This window comes from Pelmatolapia mariae, linkage group LG10_11, assembly GCF_036321145.2.
Source record: "Pelmatolapia mariae isolate MD_Pm_ZW linkage group LG10_11, Pm_UMD_F_2, whole genome shotgun sequence".
In the NCBI taxonomy this organism is placed as follows: Eukaryota; Metazoa; Chordata; class Actinopteri; order Cichliformes; family Cichlidae; genus Pelmatolapia; species Pelmatolapia mariae.
Genome location: NC_086236.1, coordinates 54,934,570 through 54,954,137, shown reverse-complemented (window position 1 = coordinate 54,954,137; position 19,568 = coordinate 54,934,570). Strand labels below are relative to the sequence as shown.

Sequence of the window (19,568 nt, the reverse complement as noted above, 5' to 3'; positions counted from 1 at the left end):
ATGTTTTTGTACACTTGCACCCATTTTCCCAGCAAAACAAAGAAATGAAGATAGTTGCAATTAGAAATAAAGACAGCATTTAACAAAAAAATAAATCAAGTTCATCATTAAATAACTCATTTCTTTATTACTCATAAAATATACAGCAATCTCAGTACTGAAAGAATTCATTGGAACTTGAATTCACAGTCATTTTCCCTATATACATGCTAGTTTCATTCCTCTTCAAGAAAAAAAGCAAGGAAAAGAAAAAAACACTTTTCCATACTAATGAAGCTAGCGAATGTATTTTACATAATTCCAGTTAAAAGCATTTGTCAACAAACAAAACTGTGAATTCTTGAATCAGGGTACAATCGAGTGGTTTCTCTCTCTTTTTTTGAAGTTAAAGCAAGCAAAAGTCAATACTTTGACTAAGATAACAGCAAAAATATCATTCAGACAGAAGAAAAATCAAATGCCGTCCTATCATTGGTTTACAGTGTTTCTCCTCGCAAAGCTCAGCCTAAATACCTCAGTAAGGGATCAGTGCTTCTTACAAATGTTTAAATACTTACCTAGTGTGCACCACTGTACTTTCACAGCTGCCTCTACAAACCCATCCTTTCTCAGTAACTAATGAAGGCACAAAATGAACACATAAAAAGGGACCAGAAGTACACAAATAATTTATTCTTCAAAGACTAAACCGCAATGGACAAGTCAATGTACAAAATTAAGGTTGCTTGACCTAATAATTAACCGGTGCACATATCAAATTTTTTGAAATTACTCAGATCATTAAAACCTGACTTTTTTTTTTGTTTTCCTCTAGAGGATAAGGAATTTAAGACATGAAAAATGGGTTTAATAAAAATTTGATCTCAAAAAATAAATGATTTTTCCCCCAGTATGACTTTTACAGACTTGAAGGACAAGTGCATTCTGAAGGGTGTAGTGTGCGGATATAAACCCATGAACCCCCCCACCCCTCCAAACACACGCGCACGCGCACACACACACGCACACACACACTAACAGAAACAGCGAACCGCCGATGAACCCAAGCCTTCTCAGTCTCATTTGCACAGTTAAAACTGGGTTAAAATGTATCCATGTCTCTTGGTCCCTGTTGGTTTAGCTCTCTGTGATGTGCAACCACCAGTCAACAGCATGTTATTGCCTTAGAAAGGTTGCCGTCTACCAAACGAGTCCAGGTTTTAGCACTCAAGAAGTCCGTGTTGGTAAAGCAGTGGTCACTGAGGTCCAGTATTAGTTGAAAGGACATCTAGTGCTGGATGAGGTGGTGATGAGCGTTGGCCAGCCTGCTGCACCTCCTCCCTCACTTGCTCGCTCTCTGGTGGTGGTGGTGATGAAGGGGTGGTGGTGGTGATAAAGGGGTGGGGGGTGGGGACTCTTAAGGCTCCTGTGGGGGCTTGTGTCTCATTCTGCCCTCCCGAACTCATGGTGGGTGATTTTTAAGACACAGCGTGTGTTTATGCATTTATCACTTTGTCCCTTCCTTCAGTACGTCTCTGAATCAGAGTCGTTGAGCTCCTCGTCTTTGTAGAAGCCGTCATGGTGGCTGATGTTGTTAAAGCTGCAGTATGAGCTGTGCTCGCCACGCAGCATGGGCAGGCTGTCGAAGGTGACGCTCTTAGAGGGGCTGGTAGTGTAATGGTTAATGGCACTGAATGGGAGGGTTGGTGCCGGGGTGCAGGGAGACACAGGCATCATGGTGGCCAGGATGAGGGCTAGGCAGTCTGCCACATCTTTGTTGGGGGCACAAGCCAAGGCGGGCGTGTAACCTGAGGAAATAACAACACAACAATATTTTATGCTCCATAAAATTAATGCAAAGAAAACATTTGCAGTCAGCTTCTAATCCTGCTGTGCCCAAGGATGCACACCAAAACCCATAAGTAAGAAAAAAAAAATAATAAAGAAAACCCCAAAACAAAACACCACAGTGAATTTACCATTTTCATCAACTGCAAGGACACTGGCTCCCTTTGCAAGAAGCTCTTGCACCACCACAGTCAGGCCATTTCTTGCAGCCACGTGTAGAGGCCTTAAAAGACAAGATAAATCTTTGAAATCGGTGACAAGCTAGTCGATACTTACTAATTTGTTTTGTACATTTTGACATTAAGAATTCAGTTATTAACAATTATACACTAACAAGCGAGGTACTAATACGATATAAGTGATACGTACGTCTGTAAGGCGGCATTAGTAGCATTTATGAGGTTTCTGTCTGTAATCTTCTCCAATATCAACAAGGCACTGGTTTCATGTCCCTATGGATGGGTATAAAAAGAGCCACACAGAGTGGTAAATGCTCATCCTTTCTCATATTTAAACACTTCGGCAAGACACTGCAGATTAAGAGCACAGTGCCACCATATGGTACTACACACCTTACTGCAGGCCAGGTGTAGTGCAGTGTTCTTTGCAGCATCTTGTAGAGTGAGATCTGCTTTTGCACTGCTCACCAGCACCTCTAATGGTGACGTGATTAAACACAGGAAAAACAAAATGAAGTTAATTCAATAAAGCACAGTTTATTAATTCGATCCTCCACTTGATTATTATGTCCCGCTGTGATATTTGCCAGGCTAATAGTTAAACCTTCGTACCGACAGCGTTGGTCTGGCCGTTCTCAGCAGCCATCATGAGCGGTGTCTTCCCCACGGCGTCGACACTGTTGACCTGAGCGTTGTGGCTCAGCAGCAGCTGGAGACACTCCACGTGGTCAGTGAAAGCTGCTGCGTGGAGCGGGGTCCTGCACGTGCAACATCAAAGCAAGGCTCAGTATTTATTCAGTGATATGAACCTTCACTTCCTTACACTCGTTCCCAGAATCAGGTGCTTTACAATTCTATTCAGGCTTGAATTAATATTTATCTTGTAACATCATACATGCCTGTTTTTACTGTCTTTGGAATTAACAATTGCAGGGCCCAGTGTGTCTATCAGCATCTCAGCAGCACCTTCGTTGTCATGGATCCTAAGGAATAAAAAACAGCACTATTTAATCTGGTAGATGCTCCGTCATTACACAAATTGATCAAGAGAAAACAGCTCTAGGTCTTACACAGCGCAGTGGAGGGGGCTGAAAGAATTGCCATCAGCCTTGTGGAAAACCTCTTGCTCCAGCAAAACCTCCACACACGTATCGTGACCTGCAAGAATGAAAACATTAGCTAGTTACAGCATTAACATAGCAATAATTACCAGGATGTGTGAAAACTAGCCTAAGGGTGTGCATAAGAGAACTGTGCAAATGAGGAAGACTGTATTAGTCCCCCTATGAAATGCAAAGTTTGGGTCAAAAGCTTCCCAAGTGTCATTTTTAACAGAAAAACAGAATTTTCAACATAGCATTTCTTAACATACTAGTTTTCTTTAGAAAGCATAAATTATTTCTATTTGTGCTCCATAATTATTTCACAATTTTTTTTTAACTGAGCCATAGCGCGAATCACTGCCGTGGAAAGATGTCCTTTAATTTACAAGCTTTGAGCAGCTTTGAGCACAGTACAAAAAAAACTTCAGCAAGAGTTTGAGCTGTCACTTTAGAAAGCATAATACCAAAAACAAAACAAATCAGTTTAGACTTGAGGAAAAGAATTGTTGATGCTCACAAAGCAGAGGAAGGATATACAAAGTTATCACAGCATTTCCAAGTACTGAGAACTGGAGTGAGAAGCATCAATAAGAAATTCAAAGAGAGCCACACAGGACAGAAAAAGTCTGGCAGAGGTAGGAAGCAAAAGATTTCAAAATCTCTGGAAAGGAAACCAGTGAGAGATGTGTCTAAAGACCCCTTAGCAACTGCCAAAACATGAGTGAATGTTTTAGCTAAGTTGGGAATTATACGCTCAGAAGAGAATCACTAGAACCATGCAAAGGAATGGACTGTGAGATTGCACACCAAGAAAAGCCAGACTGAAGTATGCTAAGGACAACTTGGAGAAAGATTATGCATACTGGAAATGTGTCCTTTGGTCAGATGAGACTAAACCAGAGCTCTCGGTCCACAGAGACACTGTTTATGTTTGGGGAAAGAAGCACCATGGAGGCTAATAATTTTAACCGTCTTAGTCTAAAATTTTTAAAGACGGGACTAATAATTCTGTTGCCATCTGTATGATGAACAAGCAATAAACATGGAAAAGATGTGCTTGGCTATATTCCAACCACATTTACTTGGGTGCTTCATTATACTAATCTACTGTACTTAGTGGCAGGCTTGCATGTTCTAACAATCACATGTAAATGTCTTTATCTACACTGAGGGTCATCAAAGCCCTCTTCTCTGTACCATTGTAGCAGGCCCAGTGCAGTGGGGTGTAGCCTTGGTTGTCTGTTAAGACAGGGAGTGTTTCCACTGATTGGGCAGCATGCAGAAGGCCTCCCAGTACCCCTATGTGTCCACACGCCGCTGCCAGGTGGATTGGTGTGCGCCCTTTACAGTCTCGCACCAGGAAGCTGGCGCTGTGCTGAAGCAAAGCTTCCACACATTCCTCATGGCCAGTCACCGCCTGAGAACAGAAAACAGGTTTTACCAATGACTGGCTTACATCCCGAATGACAACATACAATATGTAGAAAGAAAAAAAAAAACAAGGTTTCAGAGAAACCTCTCAGATACTCGCAGCACTACCCAGTTTTCACAATATTTCCTCCATGAGTGTTGCTTCTGTTTCTTTAAGTTGTTCATTGTACATTTTGAGGGTCTACGTTGGATCACTGCACTATAGTAGAAGTCAGCCTCTTTTTACTTTCAGTATCTTGATTGCCTTTTAGCAGTCCCAAAGCAGAATATTTCCACATCGATTCCTACGTTGCCTTGATGGCAAGGTTTTCTTTTCAATATATGCTGGCATGTCTGTTGTCCAAATAGAGCATATTTGTGCACAGTAGGAGTGTTGTAAAGTCATACTGGGTAGAGAGTTTTGCGTCTCAGACTGGAATTCAACTATCGACCTTTCGCTTGCCAACTAAATGTGTAAACCCATACATTATGGAAAAATCACACAAGGTCCTTTATATAACTTACAAAAAATATTAGTACTAAAAACATTCCAAAAAGCATAACATTAATGAATAACGAAGATATACAAGCAATAGACAAAGAAAGCAAAAGTACAAATTTAAGAAAACAATATGTAAAAGCCAGTCCATACTTTCCTGTAGTTCGTTTATTTATTTCTAAATGGGGAAATGATTGTGCTGATAGAATTGCGAGAGGAAGTTTGTTCCACAGAACTGGGCTAAAACAGTTTGCCGTTTGTTTTAAGCCTGAACCGTAGAATATGTAACAGCAACTGATTCTGAAGGGTCTAGGGGTGGTATGAGCTATTAGGAGTTCTAACGTATGAAGTAGAGCCATGCCATGTAGTGATTTAAAAGCAAAATCTTGGGATTCTGAAGCAAATGGGAAGTTACTGTCATTCTGTGAGTGATGTGTTCCCTGTGTTTAGTGTGAATATACTTGCTGCTGTTTTGTACCAACTGTAGATACTGCCGCATCATTTAGGCATGTACACAATGACTTGCAACTATCTAATCAGGAGAAAATGAGGATGTTGACAAGCAATATTTCGAAAAGCGAGACTGGACTACATGTCTGACATGCTGGTTGATTGGCAGTAAGTTAAATGTGCCTTGCAACACAGTAAAAAACAAAACCAAAACAAAAAAACTGTTGTGATTATTGTATTGTTGTGATATTTGAAAGACACACTCATTCCACAAAGGCCAAGAAATACACATGTAAATTCTGATAGTGGTAGCAAGATTTAGGTATCCATACTGAAAACTGTGAATAAAGTTATGCACAGAAATATGTGTAAAAATAATGACATTTACTTACCCCTCTGTGCAGGGCTGTCCTGCCCCATTTGTCTTTGGCTTCTACATTGGCTCCTTTATTCAGCAGAGAATACACACAATCTGTGTGTCCACTCAGGACCGCTAGCATGAGAGGGGTTCTAGGAGATATGAGGCAATAATGTTAGCAATGACTTTAGAATAAGAATGGAAATAAAATAAAAAGATATAAAAAGATTTTCATTGAACTTACTGTCCATTCCCATCTTGAATGTCTACTGCACTTTGAAGATCAGCATTTCCAATGAGCAAACGTAAACATTCTGAGTGACCATTGGTAGCTGCGGAAAAGATTAACTTATTACTTATCATGTTGTATTTGGGTCTGAATTTTCAGATTCAGGAAATTTTATTTGTAACTCCATGTCCAACATACCTGCAGCATGTATAGGGGTTCGCTTCAAGGTGTAATCTTTCACCAAGATGGAGGCTCCCTGGTTGATTAGGACATCCACACACTCCACATGCCCTTTGAAGGCAGCCAGGTCCAGGGGTGTGCGCCCTTGGCTGTTTCTCACATCCAGATCCAGCAGAGACTGCACCAGAACCTCCATAGCTTGATGGTGACCATGGTATGCCTGAAAGGTGGATTCCCCCATTATAAAGTTACTGCTGACGCTGGTGACATGTACTGCTCACCAGAAGGATAAAACCAAGTGTTTCAAATTACTCACAGCAAGATGCAGGGGGCTGACAGGGGCTCTGACATCGGCGTCGTTCAGGATGTCTGTCCCTGAGGTTTCCATTAGCTGAATAAGCCAAGACACACATTAGAACCTGATTCAGATATTGTTTCTTTTCCTACTGCATGACTCTGTGCCCTATTTTATATACATAAAAACTACAAAAAATATGTCGGTGTAGTTTCTCAAGCCTTGATTATACTCTGTTATAGACAGAGTTACAGACAGCTGGAGACATCACAGCAGAAAAGTCCTTCCTGTTATACGTCTTTGAAGTTTGGTTGAAATCTGTTGCTTGGGGCTTTTGTATTGTAATAAAAATGTTTCTGAAGATGAGTTTGGGCGATCACAAACGAACATCTGTAGGGACCCTTGTGCTCACTGACTAATGAAAAAAATTCCATCACTTGGACTCAACCAGATCCACAGGTCCAGAAAATAAGGCCTCAGTCATTGTACAATGTTAGGTTCATGAAGAGACTCCTCATTTGAGAGGCTTCTTCTCTTCTACAAACTCAAGAAATGAAATTAAAAAAAAAAAAAAAAAATCAATCAACTAAAGGGATAAAAACATCAAGGACACCAAGAAAAACAGGTTACCATTCAACCGAGGGAGATAGTAGCCTGAACACTGAAATTTACCAGAAACCCACCATAAACTCTGAGTCCCACCACCCAGTGGAACACAAACTTAGGGTTATCTGAAGCTTACACAACTATACAGAAAACGGTCCATCTAAGGCAAAAGAAAAAGGAACACACACATTAATAGAGTACTTTTAGTTATCAGCAAAGAGGCATGAGACAAAATGTCAGACATTCACCAGGGGAGAACCAAGACATCATCCAGAGAACACAGACGATTCAAGGATGAGTAAAAGAAGCCATCTATGCCCAAACAGAACAACCATTTCAGAACAGGTGGTGGTCTAAAACACCAACTATAACACAGTCTTGAGATCCCCGCCCAGGTGATTTACTCACTCACATCTTGAAATGTGCAACCCCAATAACGTAATAATGATGACAACAACTGGGTCAACAACTCTCTGGACTAAGTCCAAGGTGAAAGCACCACTAGGGGCTGAATAGCTCATAATCCCCATGATAGGATTCTTCACTTTTATAACTGAAGAATCCTCTCGGACAAGAGGTGAAATGTCTTCAAGAGCCTAAAAAGAAGTCCAGAACAGAAAACTAAAAATCAACTTACCACATCTAGGGGTGTTTCACTTGCAATCTGTTAAAGAACACAGGAAAAAAAACACAAACAAACAAAAAACAGGCAATTCTTTAAGCAGAATTCCACAAAACACAAATATGAAAACAGGGACATGGTGGCTGTTAAGTGTCATGTACTCTGGATTGAAGTTCTTACCAGCTCCAGACAAAGGCGATGTCCATACGCTGAGGCGTAGTGCACAGCATTGTAGCCCTGATTGTCCCGGATCCCCGGATTTGCATCATTTCTCAGTAAATATTCCAGGCACCTGCAGACACAACAAAAGCGCTGTAGTCAAGGAAACAACATGTTGGCTTCTAGTCCTAAACCACTACTCAGCATAATGGATAATGCAGGTGGTTATTTTTACTTTTATCTGTGAAAACCTACAAACATGAACCACCTCCCACACAATATCCACCATTTTTAATAGAGAGAATTTACTGACTTTCCATCTGTGTCAGACGCAGCAGCGTAGTGGAGAGGAGTGCAGCCCCGCTCGTCTAGGTCATTGACGCTGGCCCCAGACCCCACCAGAGCAAACAGGCACTGGTAGTTACAATTGGCAGCAGCGTAGTGCAGAGGGGTCCTGGAAAAGCAAACACAGCTCAGTTCCCTGTTCAAATTTGACTCTTGATCCAAATCCACCAATAAATACTACAAACCTGCCAAAGCTGTCCTTTCTGTTGAAGTCGGCCCCAGTGTTGAGGAGAAGATTTAGACATTCCAGGTTTCTGAGGGGTTAGACAGACAGATAATCACTTGATTAAAAATTACACAATACTTTAATACTAAAGGCGATATTCAGCCATCCTGTACTGACCCTCCAGCAGCTGCAGCATGTAAACAGGTCCTCCCAAAGTCATCAGGAGTATCAATATCAAAGCCTGCACAGGGTAAAATGGATTATGAAGGAGACACATTCAGGATATATTATAAAATGTTTTACATTGCAGATGATATATTTTTGTACTTTTTTTCCTGTCAGGAATTTCTAAACTTTTTAAACGTGAGCTTTGTGTCACGTTGCACTGAAGGCTGTGACAGGGCATGAGTAAAGTTGAGCACTGTTCACCTGAAGACAGGAGCTTTCTGCAGCAGTCAGAGAAGCCACTGAGAGCAGCTAAATGCAGTGGGAACATGCCATGGATTCCTCGTCTGAATGAAAAAACAAAACAAAACAAAAAACTTTGTATCATACAAACAGTACACAACAATGTTGCTAACGTGGGAATCAAAAATGACTATTACTAGCACATTACCATTTATATGAGTTACACAACAGATACTACATGTGTGCTTTCAGAAGGAAGGCTCTTCAATATATGTTCTAAGACTTGACTGAAAAATCAGCAGAAAGGCTCACGTACTTAGCTGTGTCAGCTCTGTTGGAGATGAGAGTGTTAATGAGGAGTTCGTGGCCGTATCGAGCTGCAATGTGTAGTGGTGTATTTCCGTTCTTGTCTTCACAGTCAATCTCCGCACCTTTAGGGGGAAAAAATCAAAAATCAAAGCAAGCATTTAGCCTCTGTTACACTAAAAAGCAGTTTTTGCTTCTGGGTCCAGCATGAGAAACAGCTCACCTTTCTCAATGATTGCTTGAGACCTCGAGAACCTCCCATGGATCGCTGTCATGTGGAGTGGAGTCTTCCCATCTTTACTCTGAATTGAAACAAAAACTTATTATCTGACAAGTTATGCCTTTTTACAGTAAAGTTTAATCCCCAAGTCAATCAGCTTCCCTCAAACAATGAGAAGACCTATCACATGTAGGAAGAAGGCACAATAATACACTTTTACACACAAGGAAGCAAGAGGTTAGGGCTGTGCGATTTTATACGCTATCGTTTAATTCGCGGTGTCGCATTTTTTCATTGTTTGGATGGCCACCATGTGAATGCAGGCACAGAAAATACCAGCATGGGCAGCGAAGACGAGGCAGAACCAGGTAGCTCCAAACAGAAATACTAAACTAAGGGCTACCTCTGTCTCATGGAAATGGTTTGGTTATGAAAAGTCTGACACAGACCAGAAAACTGTACTATGCAAATTATGCTGCAAACTGGTCCCCAGCACAAACTCACACACGACAAACCTCTTCTACCACCTATGCAAGAATCATGTGAAAGAGTATGGAGAGTGTTTACGGATGAGAAGCCAAAAGGAGCCGTCAGGTGCTCAAAATAAACCTTAGACTCAAAGGTTACAACAGGCTTTTCCCCGCAGTACGCCATGCAATAAACACTCACAAAGAAAATGGCGGTCGTTACAATTTATATCTAAAAATATATAGTTTCATGAATCGGTCAAAACACTTGACTCCAGGTACACGACACCCAGCTGAAAAAACTTCTAACAAGTCAAGTTGCCCGAGATTGACAGAAAATGCACTACTTTGTGTTATATATCGTTCTTGGGATGAGAAATGTCTTAAAATTAATCTCAGCATATGAGATTTTGGTCATATTGCACAGCCCTACAATAGGTAAATACTTAGTTGTTTAATAACAAACTCTGGTTTTCACTCACTTTAATGTTGACATCTGCCCCATTGCAAACCAGAAGCTCCAGGCAGAGTGCTCCGTGACGCGAGGCGGCGGTGAAATGCAGAGGGGCAAAGCCCTTCTCGTTCACCTGGTTGACGTTGGCTCCACAGTCTATGAGCTCGTTCACAACCACATCTTGCCCGTTGTAGCAGGCCACGTGGAGGGGTGTGTTGCCATATGCATTGGGCTCATTGATCTAGAAAGTCAGGAAAACAACAGGCAATTAAAACAATTAGAATAAAGTGCTACAAATAAAAGAACAGTTACAGTTAGAACAGTTGTAACACACAATTTAGAGACACCACTGAAAAATATCTCTCCTGTTGAGCTCATACAGTATAGCAGTGTCTACAGTGCGATGGCAAAAAGCTTGTGGGTGGAACCTACATCCACCCCCAAGTCCAGGAGGTATTTGACAACGCTGATCATTCCACTAGAGGCTGCCGCATGTAGGGGGGTGTAAGATTTCTTATCTTTGCAGGCCACCTCAGCTCCATGTGATGCCAGCAGCTTCACCACTTCTATGTGTCCTGAAGATAAAAAGAGATTTAATTACATAATGCTTACACAAAGATATTAGACATGTTTTTGTTCATATGGCATCTACTCTAATGTAAACATTTAAAACCATCTTAACAGATGGTTTTTATTCAAATAAAGCTCTGCCATTTAAGTTTATATTGACCACAAGAAGAAAGCAATGTCTAAAGTTGCATAAAAATGAACAAATACGAAAATGTAAAAATCTCTATGGCTGCATTATTTTTTACCCATGTAGGCGGCCCAGTGTATTGCACGGCGGTCCTTCTTGTCAAAAGCATTGATGTTGGCCCCTCTGGAGAGCAAGAGTCTCACCATCTAAAAGTAGCAAAAAAAACAAAAACAAAAAAACCAAACAGGGGATGAGAAAAAACATCAGGGGACGCTGCAACATCAACCTGCCTATCTACCATTTGCAATAAATGTAGCAACTTATATACACTGCATGCAGTGTTTACATATTAGATATACGAGTTCAGTGACTTTATCTTAGCGCTCTTGGATCAATTGTCTCGTCAATGTATGCGTATCTTCACTTTAATATAATAGAAATTAGGTGAACCTGCAGGGGTTTCTAAAGTTATTTTTTAACTTGCTGAGCAAACATGAGTGGTGAAACCTTGTCACCCTTTTGCACAGATTCTGTGCAGGTATGCCAACCGAACAAATATAATTAAGATTAAACAAGAAAACATCCATTTCCAAATATCCTGTCTTGTACAGCCAGTAGTGTGGCATTCTTCTCTTGGAGCAGACCTCCATAGATTCACCTTTTTCATATTTATATACTTAACTTGAATCCACTGTATACCTAAAAGATGCTCCAAATAGCTTGTATGCACTTGCATTCATTTGCATGAATTTTTGATAATTCACTTTTCAGATAGCTAATTTGCATGCAAGTACAAGATTACAATGGGTAATTTGCATCCAGACACGTGATTGGTCAAGCACTATCTGTGCATCCAGCACCCTTAAGTATGTGACCACAATTTATGACTGCATGCAGAGAGCCCACTCAGTCTTAAGCCATGTCTGAAAATGTAGTTTGTGTTCTTTAATTTAATGTAGCTGGCTCATTAAACATTGAAAAGCTGCCCTCTTTAACTTAAGAGGGTGCCCTGATGTCAGGAAGCATTTGGATGACTAGACCAGATTTTGCGCAACTGAATCCGGGATCAAACGGTCGGTTAGTCATGCGCTACTAAAATTCAGCAGACCTATATGTGGATGTTGCTTGTCTCAACTAACACTTGTTAAATGGGCAAATAATGTGACCATTATTCTGCACTGCATGGCAGAGTGCCCACCAGTGTTTAATCATTCTTGAGGCAAGCAGAAACACTTCTTCTTCTTAGAAAGAGGTCGGGAACTTCTAATAACAGCCAGGTAAACACACCCAGTAATGCTAGCATACTCTGACAGTTTGCCAGCAAAAACGATCTATGTAGCACACAGCATATTTACCACTATCAATTTAAATCAATCAATATGAGGATTACTGAAGAGGTTATACTCAAAGACATTGTACACTTTACAACCACAAAACCTCACCAACCCTCTACATTAAAACTCTGCTCCTTAAGAAAGCTGATACCAAACGTTCAGCTGCTATTTCAATTCATTAACGTGCAACCACATCGATTCCAAAGATGTTAAAGTGCCTCCTTAAGCACAGCTTAATCTAACAATGCCTTAGGGTTTAAATTTACCTCCAGATGACCGCTGAAGGCTGCATGGTGCAGCGCGGTGCGGCCTGCTCTGTCTGACACATTCACATTGCTGAGTAGTGGCACGAGGGCTTCGGCGCAGCGGACCGCCTTATTGGCGGCGGCGATGTGAAGTGGCGTCTGCCAGTTTTTGTCTCGGGCATTTACATCAGCCGAGTGTTTCAGCAACACCTGGACAGCATCCTGTGAGGAAAAAACAACAAGTAGGTTTACATTGCTTGGATATGCAAACCTGTGTCTTGTAGTGTGTATGACAGAGAGCCAGGGGGAAATTCACAAACCTCACTGCAGGAGGCCACAGCTCGGTGCAGGGGAGTGAGCCACTTGTTATCTTTGGCATTTACTCTTGCACCTAGAAATGAAGAAGCAAAGGCTATTTAAACTCATATGGTTTTGCTGCATACGGTGCAACGTTTCGACAAGAAGGTATTCAACAGTTTTTGGAGAGACTAAATTAGAAAAGTTCAGAAAAGGCTGAAAGGGGTGTAGAGACATTTCAAATATTTCATCATACTGTATGCAGAGGAATGATTGCTTGTATTCCACTTTGCTTTTAAAATGTGCCATTATGTACTTATACACACACACACACACACACACACACACACACACACACTTGCATTAATCATTCACCACTACCTTGAGTTTAGAAAAGAAAAGAAAGAAAAAGCAGTATGTCATGTGCTCCCAGCATTGGGAAGATAATTATAGGCACATCTATAATATTTTTAACATTTCACATTTTAAGAGCATGACTTATTTATTTTCTCTGATTAAAAACTGTTAGATAATCTCTCCAGACACCTGTGAAACACTCATTTCTACAATCCAAAATTCACCCAGTATTTGTGGCTTTAAGCACTTTCTTGTGATCATTGCATTAATACTAAGAAGAAAACATACCAGATAGAATCAACAGCTCTATAATTTCTGCATCTCCGAGATAGGCGGCAGCATGCAATGGAGTTCGCTTCTCATTGTCCTGTATTAAGTGAACAGGAAGACACTGCTGAGATTACAGAGAAACAAAACAACTTGCAGTAAACACTGCAATCTGTCTCTTCATTACATGTGCAGTGGTCTGTTGTAGCAATACAAAAAACACATTTTCCTTAACATTTGCAACACTGTAGTGTTAACAGGAACAAATATTTACACAAACACCACATTGTGGGTTTAACAAATTAAGAAAAAAAGAAAAAGCCTTGCAGTGAAGCACGAGCAAGTACAAAACAGCCTTATTTTGAAACAAACACCACCACTTGAATATGTAATATTGACGAGGAATGCAGTAAAGAAAAAAAAAGAGCCAGGTCATGCAGTGCTGTTCTGTATGCTACAATATCTGAAAGAAAGAGCTGCACGAGGCCTTTCAAGGACAACTGCACATTAGGCATTTGTCGCCGGGTACATGCATGAGGAAACAGATGCAGATATTTGTAACTGTTGGGCTTACCTGTGCATTCACATCTTCTTTTTTGAATATAAGCGAACGTACTTCATCAGGATCTACATTGAAAATAGCTTTCAGCAAAGGAGGCTGTAAAAGAAAGAAAAAAGCACACAATAAATAAAAAGGACAAAATTATCATGATTTTGATACTTTTCTTTGTTGACATGTAACACCATCTCAGCTTCCATCACTACAATTTGCATACAGAGCAAACCCAATGAACTGCGAGTAACAATCTTGCCTGTCTGACGGGTATTGTTGAAATCTGAGAAAACCAATAATCCGGCAAACTGAAACTTTAGGACTTCAGCATGCTTGCAACACACGACATACACAACACTCATCTGAAGATCAAATATTGGCATTCAACAAAGCACAAATGAAAGCAATGTAAAAGAGCATTATTCTTTGGGAGAAAGAGAACAAACAATGAAATGATGACTCTGCATTTCACAGACTGTCAAGGCCACTTTTTAAACACCGTTCTGCACTTTCTGTCTGTTGGTAAGTAAACATGCCATGTTAGCAAAGATAAACATCGCAGTTTTTGAATGAAGACATTAAAAAAGACAGACCCAAACCTTGTATTCAAAATGAGAACTGTGCTGCTTACTTTCACACTGCCAGGAATCAAAAACAGGAAAAAAATAAAAGTACACAGCTGCTCTCATTCACCACATCCAACATGATCACAAGATCAAGTTTTGGCATAAAAATGAACCAAAGTTCTTTGAGAAATCTCTCTTGTTGATCATCGTGTAGACAGAGTGCCAGCAGTGTGTTTTTCAACATGAGTGTACAATGGAATTTTTTACTGACTCCATCATAACACTTACAATGTTTCTAAAAAGTGACAAAACATGTGAACACAATAAATTTCAACCTAATAGACATGTTGGCCATTGAATTGGCAACACCTTACAAAAATAAATGGCTGCTATGCTCATTTTCTCAGTTTCATACTGATGACTCCTCACTTGTCCAGTTATGTATAAACACTTGCTATGTGTACATAGGCTTTAAAAAACATTTTTGCTTATGCTTAAAAAACTGCTATACCCTTGACATTTTATACATATTAATAATTGCACAAACGCTTTAATATAATTTATACTATGTCTTCTACATAATAAAGTTATGAATAATAAAGCTGACTTTGACTTGAAGAACTGGCAGTGTTGTGTATTTTTCTATGACTTCAGTGCAAGCCATCTGTTGGTCAGCATTTACAGTTTGCCACACCATAAATGACAGAACTGAGTCTTGAATGCAGCGTTACAATATTCCCTTCATGTTGGATAACACTTTCCCCTGCTAGCTTCAGTCTTTTTATGTTTTTTGAAAGAGTCAGCCACTCCTGTCATTTTAGACAGACGAAATGCTTGCAATGCTCAAATGAAATAATTGAAAAAACAAAACAAAACAGCAACCCAAAAAACAAAAACAAATCCTAGGTAAGTAATATGACTAAAATATATCATTTATATTTAGCAGCACTGGATCGCTTTAAAACGAGAGCAAAGATTTGGGAAACACTGGAGTCTTTGATCAGGATGTTTTCATCTGCATGCCCTGTAGCAAGAGGCTGGGTTGGACAGGGACAACAGTGGAGAGGAGGAGATCCCTTCCAGGCAGAGCATTCCTGACATTTTAAAGTGTTACAGCTGAACCCCCAATTAAAAACTATATTCCTAAGAAATACACTATAAGTGAGAAATCTTAACCTGAATGAATAAGAGAGCATATATCCAAAACAAAATGCATGAACGAAAAGTGGCTGAGAGAAGGAAACTGCTTTTAAAATAATCTTCTGCCTGCATCATGAAACATTGCGTTATCTACTAGTGACGTGCGATGCCACTGATTTCCTTTCTGATCAGCTACCAAGTAAAATTCAGACTGGTATCGGTGATTGTGATCCAATACAGACACTGTACAAAAACTTAATGTGTTTAGAAAATCTAAAGTATTGTCTTTCAAACTATACCTTCATATTGGATACATGACATCAGACTTCTTGTTCTTATCATTCAATTATGAAGAATTATCCCAAAAAAAAAAAGCCTGAAAATTCAATGCCTACATTTTAAAAAGATTCAATTAACAATTAAAAACATATATGACTGATTTAAAATAATAATAAAGCTGAAAAACATTTCCTAGATACATGTTATTATCTATCTTATGTATGTTTGAATTGTATTTTTAGTGTTACACATCACCAACAGCTCCACATTTTCCCTCTCTGTACCTGGAAAGTATCTGCCTGTAGCACCAAAGGACTTCCTAGCAGCACCTGTCCCTCTCCTCTTCTTCAGTTAGCCTCATCATAAACTCATCATCATATTCTGTGTAATGATTTACTTTTGTGTCACAAACCACGTCTTGGCTGTTTGTGGAGCTGAAACAGCTCCACGCATGACTCTGCTTACGATCATCACCTGAGCGAGCGATGCATTTATACAGCTGTATTTCGCAACCTATGACAAGCGGAAGAAGGAGTAGTTCCTACAAATCATTTAGAAAATCCTAATAATATAGTTACTTTCCACTGTGTTCCTGTTAATCAAACTACTAATTTACCCCAAATTAATAAAATATTGATATTTTAATATGAGCATCGATTCTAGAACATAAATATCTGGTATTGACAGAATCAATACTTTAGTATCGATCCTCACACCACTATTATGTACTCATAACCTTTACATGCCTGAAATAGATTTTGGCTTAAAATAACTCAAAACATACTAAATAAGTCTACTAGTTGAGAGAAAACAAAAACACTGAACTTAATGACTCCTCTCTTTGCTTTCCATTGTACAGTTAAAATGATGCAATATGCAGGGTACATGCATTCATTAGTATTCAATCATTCAACTTAGCAGGTTGCCCAGCTAGTCAATTAGGCTAATGTGCATGCATGCAGTTTGTATGTGCAAAAGACATTTGGTTTATGAAAGTGCATCTTCAGCAACCCGCTTTAAAAAATTAATCAAGCACAACTAGATATACTTGCAATCATCTGGTTTTGCAGTACTACTTCCTGATGCCTTTTAGTGACTCAGTGCTTCATGAAGTTAAATACAGAACCAAGAATTTATACCTTTACCTGACAGAAAGGATGTACAATAAGTAAGGAAAAATGCTGAGTTTACTTCATATAAGCCAAATGTCAAACATTGTAACGGTCATTGTTGTTATTTAATTTTTTAAAAATCTATCAAGGTCACCCTGCTATGGATAAGCCCTCAACAGCTATTCAAGACATATGCGGTGCCATGGGTGGATTATTCCCAGCGACATATATTGAAGCCATCACGACATTACAAACTTGTACAACCACCACTGCCATCTCAAAAGCGAGCAAGCAAGCAGCATACAGTGGCTTTTTTTTTTTTTTTTAAACACAAGGACAATGAACTCGTTTAGTTATTATAATGCCCATGAATGTCTGCAGGGCACAAAGCAGGTTAGAGTTACAGGGGACAAATTCAGCCAACAAGCAGACTCTTGTGGTTCGAACACTATTTGCGCCATGTTAAAAACAAAAACGAAGGACAGATCTGCATTTTGTTGTTTTCAGTTCTCCGTGTCCTGCATGAGTGGTGGTGGTGTAGGAGATTTTCTATGCTCTTCTCTCACTGCTGGACTGTGTGCCTCCTCTCCTCATACAAGCCAAGCTAGTTAATACCATCACCATGGAGACAGCTCTTTGGCAACTTCCACCGGCTCACAGGAGCCCAGATCATTCAAGCACACATAGACCATAAAAGACACATGCGCGTACATATGTGACAGAATAGCAGGCATGTGCAAAACAAAGCCCTTAAAATGATAACACTGAGCTATTCTGGTTTTCACGAAGTAGGTGTCAAGTGGTTTTTTTTTTTTGCAGAGTTTAAAATGACACGTCTAATACTGTCACACTGCCATTGCCCTCATATATTAAATATAAGCATTACACAGCAGTTTACCTGCATTTATGCCATTAACGCGGTACACATGGGTATAGCGTAAGCGAATACTAGCTAATAGAAACTGTCTTGTTTTATATTTTTTTGAGTTTTTATATATGGGCACACACTAAAGAGGTCTGATTACAGACATAGCTTAACTGTAACAGTGTTATAAATCCTCTTAAAAACAATAAAGTCACCAAACTAGCACAAAGCTTTGCTCAGATCCAATCACTCCATTATCCTGCCCACTGTGACACCAAATAACATAGTTTGGTGAATCAGTGAACAAAACTATATCGTTATTTAAGTGTTTTCTAAACCTACAGCTGCCACAAACATCACTAGTTGGTTTTGCTAACATAAATATAACGACAAACGTTTAGCTGTCACAGTAATGTCACAATCAACATATCACTTTGGCTGTCATGACAATAATCTCACTGTAACAGCAACAGAGAGGAAATTATTGTTTATCAATAACGCTAGAATTGCTCGTAAGCGACTGCACAAAAACAATTTAGCATTGTTGTCTCACAATATGCTAACTAGTCTCTTCACAAGTGAGTCGCTGGATGCATTTCACGCAGGCTCTGGCTAATTGCTGGAAATAAACACAACATCATTAGCTGTTTTTTAACTCAACAGCCGTTTAACTACGTGTCGGAGTGCAAACGTGATAGGAACAACAACGGGGCTTCGAATGTTACACGTAGTACTTCAGCCAGCTTTCACCTCATCGAGGACAATTCAAATTCTAGATTAAGGAAATGCTTCCGTTTCAGAGTCAGGCTCGAAAGACTCGAATTACATTGCGCTGGCGAGCGCTGAAATCGAGGCTAACATTAGCCGGCCACTTGCTCAAACTTACGGCAAACCTCTAACACCAGCCATTACTTACCTGGTCTCGAATTTTGAGAACCACCATATTTGTGGTATTTTAACAGCTCTCATGCAGGTTCATAAAGGAATACTTGTCTCCTTCCGAACAGCAGCGTGTGGTCTCGGTTGCTTCTGCCGCTGGTTTTGCTGGAGGCCTAGCGTGACTCTAGCTTAGCTCGCTCGCTAGCTTCCTAACCTGATGGCATGAAAGCGAGAGGAGTAGCGGAAACTCCATAACATTGCCGCCACCATATTTCACCTCCCCGAAAAGACGCAATCCGATAGGCTAAGAGCGCTCTAGATGTCAGTAAGGGAATCGCTGATTGGTTGTTGCCAGCTGCACTCTGTAACAGCACAGACGCACTTTGTTGAATATTGCACTGCCCTCAGCGCTTATAAGTGTAGATATTTTCTATAAGGAGCAATTTTAAACTCTATATTCCACGTGAAATGTATTAACATTGTAATGTAACCATGGTGCACTGCTCTGAATAACGTGGTTTTGAGAACAGCTGAATATTTTTCTATTTACTAACTGTGACTCATCCTGAAGTTGCACAAGTGCGACAACCATGCAACCGCTGGAGCAACTCCATGGATGCCACTGGGAGTCAAGTGTTGACAGCAGTAATATGAGTTCTCCGGGCTGACGGGGGTCTCCTGGAAACTTTTTTTT

The 19,568-nt window shown here is 40.0% G+C and overlaps 1 protein-coding gene across 1 annotated transcript; it reads right to left on the bottom strand.

Annotated features, from left to right (window-relative positions):
* Positions 1–100: 100 nt before the first annotated feature.
* On the bottom strand, positions 101–19,121 carry ankrd28b (ankyrin repeat domain 28b). The gene is made up of 28 exons (XM_063485674.1): positions 18,912–19,121; positions 14,055–14,138; positions 13,502–13,580; positions 12,880–12,950; positions 12,581–12,781; positions 11,099–11,186; positions 10,716–10,858; positions 10,312–10,524; positions 9,366–9,444; positions 9,153–9,267; positions 8,858–8,940; positions 8,606–8,669; positions 8,448–8,516; positions 8,231–8,371; positions 7,939–8,050; positions 7,774–7,800; positions 6,552–6,626; positions 6,254–6,455; positions 6,071–6,158; positions 5,861–5,978; positions 4,307–4,526; positions 3,077–3,164; positions 2,906–2,989; positions 2,619–2,764; positions 2,400–2,482; positions 2,197–2,279; positions 1,959–2,050; positions 101–1,787 (listed from the first exon to the last, which is right to left on the bottom strand). The coding sequence occupies exons 1-28, from the start codon at positions 18,936–18,938 to the stop codon at positions 1,504–1,506; spliced, it is 3,159 nt and encodes a 1,052-aa protein (XP_063341744.1). The 5' UTR covers positions 18,939–19,121; the 3' UTR covers positions 101–1,503.
* Between the last annotated feature and the right edge of the window lie 447 nt (positions 19,122–19,568).

Coding starts and splice junctions, on each gene's coding strand:
- ankrd28b (XM_063485674.1), bottom strand. CDS start 18,938: ATGGTGGTTCTCAAAATTCGAGACCAG. Junction 11,187..12,580: donor CCTTCAGCGGTCATCTGGAG/GTAAATTTAAAC, acceptor TGCTACTTTTAG/ATGGTGAGACTCTTGCTCTC. Junction 9,268..9,365: donor TCAAGCAATCATTGAGAAAG/GTGAGCTGTTTC, acceptor TTCCCCCTAAAG/GTGCGGAGATTGACTGTGAA.